The sequence below is a fragment of the Pundamilia nyererei genome, unplaced genomic scaffold (genome assembly GCF_000239375.1).
Source record: "Pundamilia nyererei isolate P.nyererei 1_Seehausen unplaced genomic scaffold, PunNye1.0 scaffold00431, whole genome shotgun sequence".
In the NCBI taxonomy this organism is placed as follows: Eukaryota; Metazoa; Chordata; class Actinopteri; order Cichliformes; family Cichlidae; genus Pundamilia; species Pundamilia nyererei.
In genome coordinates, this window is record NW_005187832.1 from 193400 (window position 1) to 206485 (window position 13086).

General features: G+C 41.9%; 1 protein-coding gene across 1 annotated transcript in view; it reads right to left on the reverse strand.

Annotated features, from left to right (window-relative positions):
- Positions 1-1605: 1605 nt before the first annotated feature.
- The window catches only part of klf7b (Kruppel like factor 7b), a 41111-nt gene continuing 29630 nt past the window's right edge, over positions 1606-13086 (reverse strand). The window contains exons 2-3 of the mRNA XM_005753483.1: positions 3542-4193; positions 1606-1665 (exon numbers count right to left, since the gene is read on the reverse strand). Of these exons, the coding sequence (XP_005753540.1) occupies positions 1652-1665; positions 3542-4193 (666 nt within the window). The 3' untranslated portion in view covers positions 1606-1651. The remainder of the gene's footprint in view (positions 1666-3541; positions 4194-13086) is intronic.

Here is a 13086-nt window from a genome sequence, read left to right on the forward strand (position 1 = left end):
TTCAGGATCACCACTATTGACACAGCTCACTTATAAAGGTATTTGTTGCATATTGTGGCTGGTGGTTGGTTGGCAGTGACATTCTGTGCTCTGGTTACACAGGTATAATAGAAAAGGTAAAATGCAATTTATATAATTCCTAATTTATTTACCATTCTATAATAATTGGTTATATACTCCCCCCCTTTTAAGGTTACATACCGACTTTACGTTTTTTTGTCGTTCTCCTCTCCTCCTCAGTAAAAATACTTCCAGGAGCTACTTTATTGCACACTGAGTTTATCTGTACACTTTATGGCTGTAACAAGGCTGCTATTCATTTGCTTCATTAACTATTTCTGTTGCTGCAGCTGCATCGCTCGGATACTGTGAAAGGTTCAGTTAGCGCAACATACCTGCTAACTTGCACTAAATCACTCACACTGAGTGAGGTGCTGCAGACTGCTGAGAAATTCATTTTCACTTTAACTACCATTTTCTTTTCTCTTCCTCTCTTGCTGAACTTATGTGGCCTGTGGCTGACAAACGGGCGTTTCTGCAGTTTGACTACATCACTGCTGTTTGCATCTCTATTTTATACAACAACAAAAAAAGACACCAGTGATATATGCTTACACTGGTTCAGCCAATCTATCTTTTATTACTTTGTTTAATCAAACAATGCATTAATAATTGTAACTAAATTAAGTTAGGAAGGATTTTGACTGATTGCCTGCAGAAGCTAGGCATAAGATGATAATGACAATCAGCATTCCAGCGAGCTGCAAAGTGATGCATGCAAATCCTCATATTTTATTGCTCTTATGTATTTATTCATTTACTTTTTTGGCTGTAGAACAAAACTCCTCCACACTGAGCTCGTGCTCATTCAAAAATGTGCAGCAAAGACTTTTGAAAGGCAAAGCCTCTTTCCAAAACTGGCCAACTATCCCGCTAACTTGGCTGCCAAATATGTAGTTAAGTATATTATGTTGAAGCGCAAAGTGATACAATTAGCTGTGTACTGCTTTTAAAGATCCAACCACATCCAAGAAACTGAAAAGTAAAACAGTGGAGAACTAGACAAACCCTGGCTGCGACTCAGAACAGCGCCGGCTGGGCACTTTAGAGATTAAGTGAATTCATTTGCGTCTATCCGTTGCATCTATTAATGTTTCTGTTCACCCCTAATTAAACATTTCCGTATAAGAAAGGAAAAAAAAGGAGAAATTGTTTTCAGTATGAACGCTTTAATACGTTTTCTACAAAAAAAGGAAATGAAGCACACGTGCAGCATAGCCGCTGACAGACCTCAATATAATGATGTTTCTAATGGCCTCTGGTGTGCACTATGTGACAGTAAGTGTATTGACACTGTGCAGGCTTTCTACTGCTGCTCCTCCCTGTAGTTTCTGCTATGCTAATCCCTCCCTACATGTATGTTCAATGATTTATGGTTATAATAACCCAAAAAGAGGATTAAGCTAATTAAACCACAGCACTACGCTTGTAATGAACACATCGGGAGGGAATACACCACCCCCACATTTATGCCACACACACGTGCGCGCACACACACATACAGAGTGTGGAAGCTACTGTGTCTTCAGGGTGTCCTCTTCGTCTTTTTTCCCCACAGTGAAGGATTCTGCCTTTAAAAGCTCATCGTTGGTTAGCATGACTCGTCTGTGGAATAATCAGAAGATTAAAGATACCCGAGCTCGCGTCAGGGCACCAGAAAACTAGCGGCTCCACTCTGGATTAGCTACAATAAAGCTACAGTGGTGGGTTCCCCCAGCTATGCCAGGTGCTGCCCTGGAATGTAATGCTATACTTAAAGCCATGCAATGGTTGCTGGGGATCATATAAGCCTGTAACATGCTGGATTTATGATGCCAAAGTTGCCGGTATTAATACAGACGAGGTCTTCAGGCTACGTACTGTGATCCTGGTGAAACTGCTAACACTGTATGATGACAACTGGAGGACATAAACCGCTACAGTAAATGATGGTGTGGTTAAAGCTAAAGTTGAATAATGCTACCTTCAGGTGGTACAAATCTGCACATCCCCTATGCTGCAGATAAATGATGGGTTCAGCCCGAGTCACTCAGGCAGAAGTTTTTAAATCCAGGAGGCTTTTTTTTGTTACCTCGAAACTCATGAGTGGATTTGTCAGAATGTGAAAATCAACCGTGCACTGGTTCCAGTCACTAAAACTAGAGATACACTATGCTGCCAAAAGTATTCACTCACCCATCCAAATCATTGAATTCATGTGTTCCAATTACTTCCCTGACCGGAGGTGTATAAAATCAAGCAACTGGGCATGCAGACCGCTTTTCCAAACATTTCTGAAAGAATGGGGGGCTCTCAGGAGCGCCAGCAACTCCGCCATGAAGTGTTCGGCCATGTAAAATCACAGAGTGGGGTTAGTGGATGCTGAGGTGCGGAGAATTTTGTTGAATGGGTTTCTACCCTAGAGCTTAATGATCCAGGTATGAGTCAGGTATTTATAAGCCATAAATACCATATTTCGGTTATTTATCTGTCATTTGTTATGACTAATGATAAATGTCTTGGTAAAATCTTTTAAATCTGAATAACCATCAGAAACATGGATCTGCTTCTCTGTCATAATTTACTTTGTGACCTATACAGATGGATTATTACAGAGTAAAAAACAAGGAATATAAAGTTTATTCATCTTAGGCTACATCAGTCAAATCCATCTTTGATTATGAGTCTACTTCAACAAGCCAAAGCCTGTGTCCTCATGCTTTCACTACAGAAAACTCGCAGCTCCCTGCCCCTTCCTGGTCGCATTAGCCGGCATGTGTTCTGTTTGAGGGTCACAGATGGGGCAGCTGCAGTAAGCAGCTAAAGCTGCACGTCAGACCCAGTTGGACACGGCTGAATTCGCAAAGTAATTTACTACCAGTCTATCAATCATCAGGCAATTACTGAGGCAGGGCCTTTCTGGCACTGAGGTGATATCAAGAAGCAAATGAATAATTCTGGAGGATCATCTGAGAAGCACAAGAAGAAGAAAAGAGCTTTTAATCTCTTTTAAAAATCCATCAGATGTTTTCTTTGCAGATTTCTGCGGAAACTCAACCAAATCATAGTGTGAAACATCATAAAACAGCACGCTAAGCCGTACTCAAAGCTTCCAGCTCCAGGCTAGAGTCTTTAATTCAAAATCAGAAGCTTCTAACCCGCAGACATCATCAGACAACACCTCTTCCCTCCTTGCCAGTCAGAGTTGTACTTTTCTTCCGCTTCACTAACTGAGGGCAGTTAAATAGTCAGACACGTTTGTCCGAAACTTCTTAGTTGCCACGTCTGTGTACTGCACTTTACTAAAATCATGGGGAGCATTTCACAGTGACAACTTTGAGCCCACTCTGTGCACTGATCAAAATGTTTTCAGTGTTGTGTTTTACAAGTTCTTGCATGCTTTCAAACTGCAGGAAAAAACGCCACGTGGAAAACTTTAAGTTCATCAGAAACACTAGTGGCATCGTGAATTGAATTCCTGGGAATGCAATTAAGGTTTTACCTGTGTGGGTCCTCTGATGTGCCTTCAGGTGGGAGCTCTTGGTGTAAACCTTCCTGCAACCATTAAACTGGCACCGGTGGACTCTCTTCTTGTTCTCTGGTACGTCTCCTGCCAGACTTCCCACCCCTCCCTGCTCGCTGTCACTGAGGGCTCCTCCTCGGCCTGGTGGGGATGGTAACGCTCGCGCTGCTACCAGCTTAGCCGCCCCTAATCCCACCTTCTTTGCCACCAGTTTGAGCGTTAATGTGCCGTCTGCTGTTGCAGTGAGTGTCTGTGTGGGCTTAATAAGGTGTCGGCCAAGCTCCGGTGATGATGGCGGTGTTAGGGAAGTGACAGCGGCACTAAGCTGAGCTGCACTGACTCCTCCGAGGACTTGCTCCTTGCCTGTGAGGGTTTCAGGCCCAGCTGCTGTCTGGTTCTTGTTGGGATTGGGAACGTGTAGAATTTTGGCCTGCACCTTGGGGAGGGTCACAAGTAGCGAAGGTGGACTGGGCTGGTCAGGGAGGCTGGGAAGGAGGGGGTCCATCAGGTCTTCATCACTGTCACCCCCCTGCATAAACGCCGGCGTTAAGAGGCAGTCCAGCTCATCGTCAAAGAGCTCTGAGAGTCGCTTGGGCTCGGTCTGTAGATACCGCTCCAACTCTAGACACGTCTGCAAGAGAAGCACAAACCGAGGGTCAATATTTGTGTACCTTTAAAAAGAACAGTTGGCTATCACAGTTTATCCAGGATTATAACACAAGCTTCCTATTTTACAAACGCTCTTTAAACGACTGTAACTGTTACCGTTAGTGCTAAAACTCAAAGGGTTTTGGAAAGAAGAGAGGAGCTTTACGGAGGTTCACGGTGTACCAAAGCAACACAGGGACAAGCAGACAGAAAATTCTGCCCCCCCGAGGTGCGCTTCACATGACTGTGACTCCTCAATCACTCTGGGCAAGAAATTCAAATGCTTACCTAAAGATGAAAAATCATAAATAAGTCCTGCTGACCTCTATGACACTTGTGTGATTAAGAGTTTAAAAAAGTAAATTTTCTCGTGTCCACAACTGACCACCTTGAGATTTTTGCCTATCCTGGTACTTTTACTGCTGACATAAAGTAAGGACAGTTATTGTTTTCATGGATGAAAAAGCTTGGCATCAAATATTTGAACAAACAGCCAACGCACTGCCTGGTGTGATCTTTTTGTTTGTTTTTTTGTACATTGCTATACTCAGTACGTTTCTCCAAACTGCAGACATTTCAGAGACCTTGTTTACCAGTCTGTTTAAGTTCAGGTACCTGCTGTAGGCTTAATATTTCTCTGCAGCTGTTGACCATGTTACCTGGCACACGGCCGTCCTGAGAGAGGAGGGATTTAGCCTGTGATTGATTGCTGCTGCCCGGCCAAGCTCTCTGGAGCCCTGAACTGTGGAAGCCTTTCCTGTTCCCACCCCCGCTCACCCAAATCAACCAACCATGGACGTTATATCGCAAGACAGGGAAAAGAAGGGAAGTCAGATGACAAGAGGACAAGTCCAAGAATGACACAGAGGAAGTAATGGAGACAAGGAGGGGAAAAAATAAGGAAAAATAAGCGAGTGATCCTAAAATTCTTTATTTATCAAGCAACAACAGAGACATCTGCACTTTTTTTTAAAACCACTGTTCACTTGCTGTTGGCAGCATCACCACAGTTGTTGGTCTGCCAGCCTTCAGTGCCTCGGTCAAGGGCACCTGCCACATTATCTCAAGGGATCTGAGCCAAAAACCTTCCAGTCACTAACCTACTTTTACTACTGCGAGGCTGCACTTCTCCTTTGAAAACTTTTATGCTTTCTGTGATTCTTGTTTTGTCTCTGCTAAAAATCTACCTACTGCACTTTTCAGGTCTCAGAGAAGCTGTTCGATTGATCTTGTTGTTGCTTTGAACGTTCCGACCCACAACACAGCTTACTGCCGAAATCCCGCCTGCATGTTCAGGCATGAAAAAAAAGACATGTGTACCACCTATAGAGGTGCATGATCTAAAGAGATACAAGTAAAGCTCACACACCTGCTAATATGGGGGTTAGCTAAAAAAACAGCCTTCATTAAAGAGTAAAAAGAGGGTAAGAGGAGAAACACTGAGAAGTACATGTTACTGAATACAGAAACGGATACAAACCAGATGTTGGACCACAGGAGTTCAAAGCAGCAGCTACATTTTTATGATGTCTTATCACATTCTTTCATGTTTACAATAATAAGGCACTTTTGGTTTGGAAATGTAATCCTGAAAATACTTAAGGATGGAGTTCGTGACTGCTCAAAGTCAAATTTGATCCTGTTTTCATGAGCAAATGTTTTTGCTCTCTGTATTTTACTTTTTCATATTGGTGACACATCTTTCAATACATAACTTTAAGCAACAGAAGCTAATTTGGACTAAATTGTAGCTTCCCCTCAGCTCAGACTCAATCATACTGCGGTAACAAGCAGTAAATTAACTAACTAAGAATGGTCCCCGATGCAATGATCGGGGTCCATTCTTAATTTCGTTGTTCTTGTGACAATGACAATAAAGTTTCTGATTCTGATTCTAAATTAAATTAATGTGCATAATTTTGGAGGCACTGAGGACTTTTACTCTCTATAAAGACCTTTGACGTGAGGGGTTTGCATTTGCATGTCATGAGTTTGCTTTTCTTTTAGTCTTTCCATCTTTGTCTCTATTCTTTAACTTCTATTGGAATGATTTTCCTCATAACGGTGAAAAGTTTACGAACACCATCCACAAAATGGGACGCTTATCTCGGAAACAGTAAACACTGGTATATGTAGAAGACAGCTAGTTTTGTATCTCATCAGAATGTGTTTCATAGAAAATACAGTTGGAAAACCTGGCTTCAAACCATGTAGTAGACAGAAATATGTTTTCAATGTCTGTGTTGCTGTTCGGTCTCACAGGAACTAAACAAAATGTTTTGATCTTTTTTCTTTATGTCAAAAGTCCCCCACTCTGTCCACTCAGCACTTTCTGAAAGCTACCTGGCTGTGGCACTGTCTGTCCTGCTGCATGATGCATTTAATGTCTCCTCTTGGAAAATGAATTTCCTGCGTTTGGCCAACGGCCTTTGGCAGCCTCAAAGTTCTCATCCTGATCCTCTGGCTCCTTCCACCTCTGTCATTGAAGCAAATTACAGCTACTAGATAAATGTGTGTGTGTGTGTGTGTGTTTTAGCTGCAGCTGGTTGACTCCGACCATTCAGACGGGCCGGCTCTGGAGCTTTACTTCGCTCAGCCTGAGTGATGAGACAAACCAACACATTTAGTCACAACATCTGTTGAGTGGTGATAAGCTGAACTTCCTCTCCGTCTTTCGTTTCCCTTTTTTTCCTTCTGTTTAAAAGAATGCCCTTTCCCCCCCTAAGGATGCACATTTGCATCTGAATAAAAATCAAAGATATTTCTTAGGGGGTGGGGTTGGGGGGGGGGGCTTCCATAAAGAAACTTGAAAATGATAAGCATGTTTGTACCGACATCTTGCAACAATGACTTTTGTAAAGCTACCAGTGCTGCAAGGAAAAAACCTTCTTGTTAGCCTTTTGTCCAGACAGTTGCTTTGTTTTGTTAGCATTTGTGTTCAACTCATTCATTGCTGTGTGCAACACAACAGAGCAGGGCATGCTAAAGGGTCTGTTATATCTCCGTTTAAAGATTAGGTACCGCTAATGGATCAGGAAGCAAATCGAAACTCAGGCTGCCAACTGTTTTATGGTGAGATAAAAGAGCCTCATGCCTGGATATTGGAATAATGATTACAACGATAGGAAGCTCTACAAGACAAAAATAATGAAATGACACATTAGTCACCTTCAATGATTTGAAACTTAATGGAAGAGGTTATTTGAGATGGCTTTGGATCTTTGAGAAAGGATTTAATTTTTCAATTTCTAAATAAAGACCAAACCAATAAATGTGGTAATTTAAACTTAATTTACCATTCTTGTTTTTTGTTGTTCTGATTGGATTCTGATTGAATTTAGTTGCTGAGATTTTAAGTTTTACAACAGAATCTGGCAGGTGCTGGAGAACTTGGTGCAATCCAGGTTTAATCCTAATCCTGGCATGAGCGACTGAAAGAAACAATGACTTACTTTCAACAGTATAAAATGAGTTTAGAAATGCTTAAAAAAACCTTTTCCCTCCATCTCCACATGGATTTGACAAATGTGACAACGCAGCATGTGATAAAAAACTGAATGGAGAGAGAATATTTTCATATTTTCATGACAGGTCCTACTTTTTAACCTTTTTTTCTGTGCTTTTGCTTCTTTATTAAAAACAAGTCTGTCTGAGTTGATTTTAATAACATTTTATAACTCAACGGGCTTAAGACGATATCGAGTTGTAAAGGTCATCTAAATGAGGAGCTCTGAATTTATGGGCTTCTTTGTTTGTGTGTTTGTTAATATTATTGGAGATTATGCCTTCATCCTGAGGGATTAGACTCTTAAAGCTTGCAGAGTACATGCAAAGTATTACTAGAGATAAAAAGAAAAGTTTTGCAAGATTTTCACTAAAACACTGTTATCCTCTCCGGGTCTCAGCAGAATAAAGTTTGGCTGCTGTACTGTATGTGTTACATACATAATTCATCATCCTGGAACACAGCCGCCGAGCCATTAATATTAGCTTGCTTTGATACTGTAAATACAGCCTCTGTCAGTGATTTCTGAGAGCATGCTGTACTATTGTTTTATCTTGGACTAGAAATCAAAAATAGAAAGGTCTGCTTGTCTCCTGGTGGGGGCTGGACCGATGCTGACAATAGTGGGAGGTGGGTGGGGAGGACAGAGGGTAGAGGGAGCCCGAGGCTGTGCAAGAAGAGCGAGCGGCAATCAAACCCACGGCCAGCATTGAACACGCCGCCTCTGACATCACACACATGACCTTCTCCTTCATCTGTCTCTCCTACACACCATGAATATCAGGTAACAATGACATGTTGGGCCTGCAGCATATTAGTGTGTGTGTGTGTGTGTGTGTGTGTGTGTGTGTGTGTGTGTGTGTGTGTGTGTGTGTGTGTGTGTGTATGACTGTGGATGCTGGCTAACAGCTCAGACTGATAGCATGTGCAGGGCTCACCTCCTGTTTCCCCGCTTAGTCCCACACCATATGGAGAAAGGTCACATCGAATAACACATACAAACACACACACACACATAGACACACACAGACACACACACACAAGCACAGCGTGGATTTTACAACGAAACTCTCCTTGTTGAATCATCAGTGCAAACAATGCAACACGGAGCAGAAGAAAATCTCGTTAACTGAGAAAAAAGGTTAAAAACAAGCAAACCTTTGCAGGACAAAACCAAAAAAACTCACTGTAGGATGGAGTTTCGGATCAGCAGCTAACATCCAGAAAAAATGAGCAGATGAATGAGAAACAAAGGTATTTTGACTTGCGAGCAGTTATTCCATTAAGATGCACAATACACGTCAAATTGCTTTACTTAAGTACAGCTGCAAGCAGCAAGGGCTTTGCAAACAAGTACGACAGGTAATAAACGTCACTGTAAATGTGCTAATGTGACAGCAGAGCTACAGATTGGCTTCTTATCATTAGCAAAGGAGCCTCAATAATTTACAAACATTGTTGAATGATTCAGGATCGTCAGGTATTTCTGTGAATTTGGAGGAAATACTTCCAGAAGCAGCAGCTCTGCTGTTCATTTTGCTTTTTTTAGTGTTCCTTCATTGAAGTAAATGAAGAAAGATTCAAAGTAGTCAAGTCAAACGAGGTTAGGGGCAAATATGGGGGGCGCCGCTGCCGTGAGCACGGACCAATTTATTTGAAAGCCATTCCGAGATTCTACAATTTATTTATCTGTAAAATCAACTGCAGTGCATTGGAGTGAGATCAGCAAGTGGATGTGCTCCATGTGATCGAATGAAACAAAAACAATCAGGAAAAAAAATAAAAATTCAATCTTTGTCCCCCTTGAATCCTCTATTTTCCCTTTGTATCTGAGTGCCTGATTTAACATCTCTTCTAAAAAAGCTAGCACTAATATGCAGGTCCTGCCTCTGTGTGTGTCCTCAGCCTGCTGAGGTCCATTAATAATGAATGCAGAAAGCAGAGGGCTTTGGATGGACGCGCTAAGAGCTTTTGACAGACAAAGGATCATCGAGGACGCAGCTCAACAAACAGACTAAAGTGGATTCAGCAGGAGATGCTCCGTCTGTGTTTACATGCGCACGGTTATCTGACTATTACCAACATTTCCATTAGGACAATGGCGAGATGCAGCCATTTATGTTATTCTGTAAAGTGATACTTCCAACAACGATCTGCCTCGCATGTGGTCAATGGCTGACTGAACGCCACGACAAATACGAAAGGCTCTTTGCCCTGCAAGGCTTTAGATTTCACAAAGCACTGAAACTGATTAAGATACACAACATGTACCAACCAGTCATTTACTAGTTGGTGGGTGACACGACCACACAGTCTTTTACACACTCTATCATCTATTAGTCGAGTCAAATGAAGCATCGTTTTGCAAATTCTCAAATCTGCCCGGTTTATTTTCCAAACAAATTTTTTGATGGAGCAGTAGAGAGCAAAGAGGGCATGATGTGACCATTATTATCACGGATGTCAGCAGGCGACACACACACACACACACACACACACACACACACACACACACACACACACGCTATACAAGGAATCTCAGTTAAAAGCTCTTAAGGCAAAGCAGGGGCACTAAAAACACAAAGGGTTTGACAGCAGTCTCCTTAAAGCTCAGACTTACAGCAATAACAACCGAACTCTTAAAAACCCTTGTATTTTTTTATTTATTTTTTGGTCCCATTGTGAGGGTAAAGACATCTGTCTAATGACAGACAGAATGCAGAGCAGCAGCTCAGTCAGCAGGGGATCAACATGCTGCGAATCACATGACGCGAATGTGGAGGTTAGGTAAAAATTTTTTAAAAAAACAACAACAAAAAACAGCCTTTTTGTCAAAGAGAGGCATTACTGCTTGTGATAAGCTGAGTAGCCATATTAGTTGTCCACATTCCAGCTCCTGCACCGTGTCCATACCTGATGGATTCACCAGTGAAACGTGGATCTTGTATTTGCTTGTAGCTCTTACATCCTTACACACAAATTCCCAGTTAAACACAATGATATAAAACATGTTGAGTATAGCCAGTATATCCACTCCAAATGTCTGCTTCAGGTACGTGAATGCAAAGCAACCACCTGGGTGATGTGATCATTTTAAAGTTTGCTGTGTTTTCTTTTTTTAATGCTTCTGGTTCAAAAGAACCCAGGATTTGCATGATTATTCTCGCCTCAGTCTCAGTATAGCCCAGTGTTTTCTGTGGTTCCTCACATTAGTCACCATAAATATAGTGGTGCGACAGCTACTCTTGTGCAAACCTCCCCACAGAGTGTTACTGCCGCTCCGGATTGTGGAATCAGTTTCCTCTCATGTTGCTGTAAAACACTTTCTCCGGTCTGATCCTTTCAGTTGGTTCCTGTCTCTCTTTATCTGCGCGTGTATTCCAATATGTTTATTCCCCTCCACATTATACAGCTTTTGGCTTCAATTTATGTTTTTCTCTTTACTTTCTCATACAAAGAGGTCCTAATTAAAGTGCTTTGGCTCCCATAAACTGCTCTTTGAAGCGCTACCTCTTGATGGATCTCGGTCTCTCCACGCAGCGGGCTCTGATGGCTAATTAGCCACTCAAAAGAAAAGGCAAAAAGAGGCTCTTTATTCAGTTAATTTGCTGATGTGACTGTGTACACAGAGGATGTGCATGTTTGTGAGAGTGAGAGGAGCATAATGACTTTTAACTGATGTGTGTGAATATGAGACGCCTCGTGCTTGAGAGTGCTTGTGCGCAATATCAAAGCTTCAGTGTCGGCAGAGTAGATGCGTGCTTGATGTTTCGTTGGAGACTGAAGCCGAGCTTGTGCGATGTGACGCTCGTTCAGCTGTGTCTGCACGGAGTTACGGTTTATAACTAGGCGATTGTGGTGATGTGGCCAAAAAAAGATCATCCAACAACCTTCCAGAATCATTTCTTTTAATTTAGTGTGGCAATTTAGTAAATCTTCAATCTTAAAAATGTGAAACTTCGACAAGGAGTCTAAGATTGTTGAACGAGGAGCATTACTACGCAGGTGAGGGGGAGAACGGTGAGGGATGGAACAGCTTGACTTTTCAAGCTATTTTCCTCACGCTACAGTTACGATGTGCATCTGAACACCTAAAACAGCTATTTTATTTTATTTATGTAGCGCCAAATCACAACAACAGTCAGCTCAAGGTCCTTTAGGTTGTAAAGAGCCTACGGCAAAACTCCCAACAAGCATGGCAAGCAAGCTCTTGGTGACAATGGGAATGAAAAACTCCCCTTTAACAGGATGAAACCTCAGGCAGAATCAGGCCCAGAGGTTAGCCATCTGCCGTGACTGGTTTTGGTTATTTTTATGCTAATCATGCAGCTAATACAAGTCTCTAAATAAATAAATAAATCAAATACGTGGACACCTGAACATCCCACATAAGTGGCCATAGATGTAATTACAATGCCATGCATATTCACGTGCTACTGTAACAGCCAAAACTCTTCTAGGTTCACTCCTGCCACATGATTTCTGAGCCTGGCTCTGCAAATTTGATCCCGTTCAGTTACAAGAGCATTAGCGAGGTCCAACACTGATGCTGGGAGATAAGGCCTGGCTCACAGTCAGTGTCACAGATGTAGCTGAGGTCAGGATAGCACAACATCTGCTGGCATGCCACTTTGTACTGTTTGATTTTATAATTTTATAATTTCCTAAAAAAAAAAAACCCAGACTAAATCTATATGAGCAGAGGTGGTCAAAACCATTGCAAACCACTGCACTACGAAGTGTAACACAGCAGCATAAATAATGCAGTCTGCACCTCAGCACGCACACAGACAGCTGCCATTTTGGAGACACCAGTTTCCTCATGCCTGCACTGCACTGGCCAGCTGCAGTAATGAGCCAAAACTGCTGGATGGTGACCATTCCCACACGCCTCTGCTTCCAATAACAACACTGCAACTGTTTCCAATAGCAGTGAAACCTCATTGACCAGGTCGCCGTTCTGACGTATCTCATGTGCGCCGCAGAGGTAAAATATTAGAACACAAAAGCCATCTGACTTTTAAGAAGTCTTACAAAAACCTGAAGTCATTTCTTTATTTTAATACCAGTGGGTGGGATTTCATACACTTTTACTTAACTAAAGCAGCAGAAAGCCTTTACCTTTACTGGTAAAGGGAAAGCTGAAGGATAGACTTTCATTCTGGTAGCACAACTTGAATCTTTTTGTATATAACTTATTTATTTATTGCATATATTTATTAGAATCATAACACATAAATCAATTAATAACCAATCTCACAATTTGTAATACTAATGCAGCATAGTTGCCTAGGAACTGTGAATAAAAAGGATCGAGGCTCCTCCCACACAGCTCTCACATCTTAAGACACCATTAAATCCACAAACACCA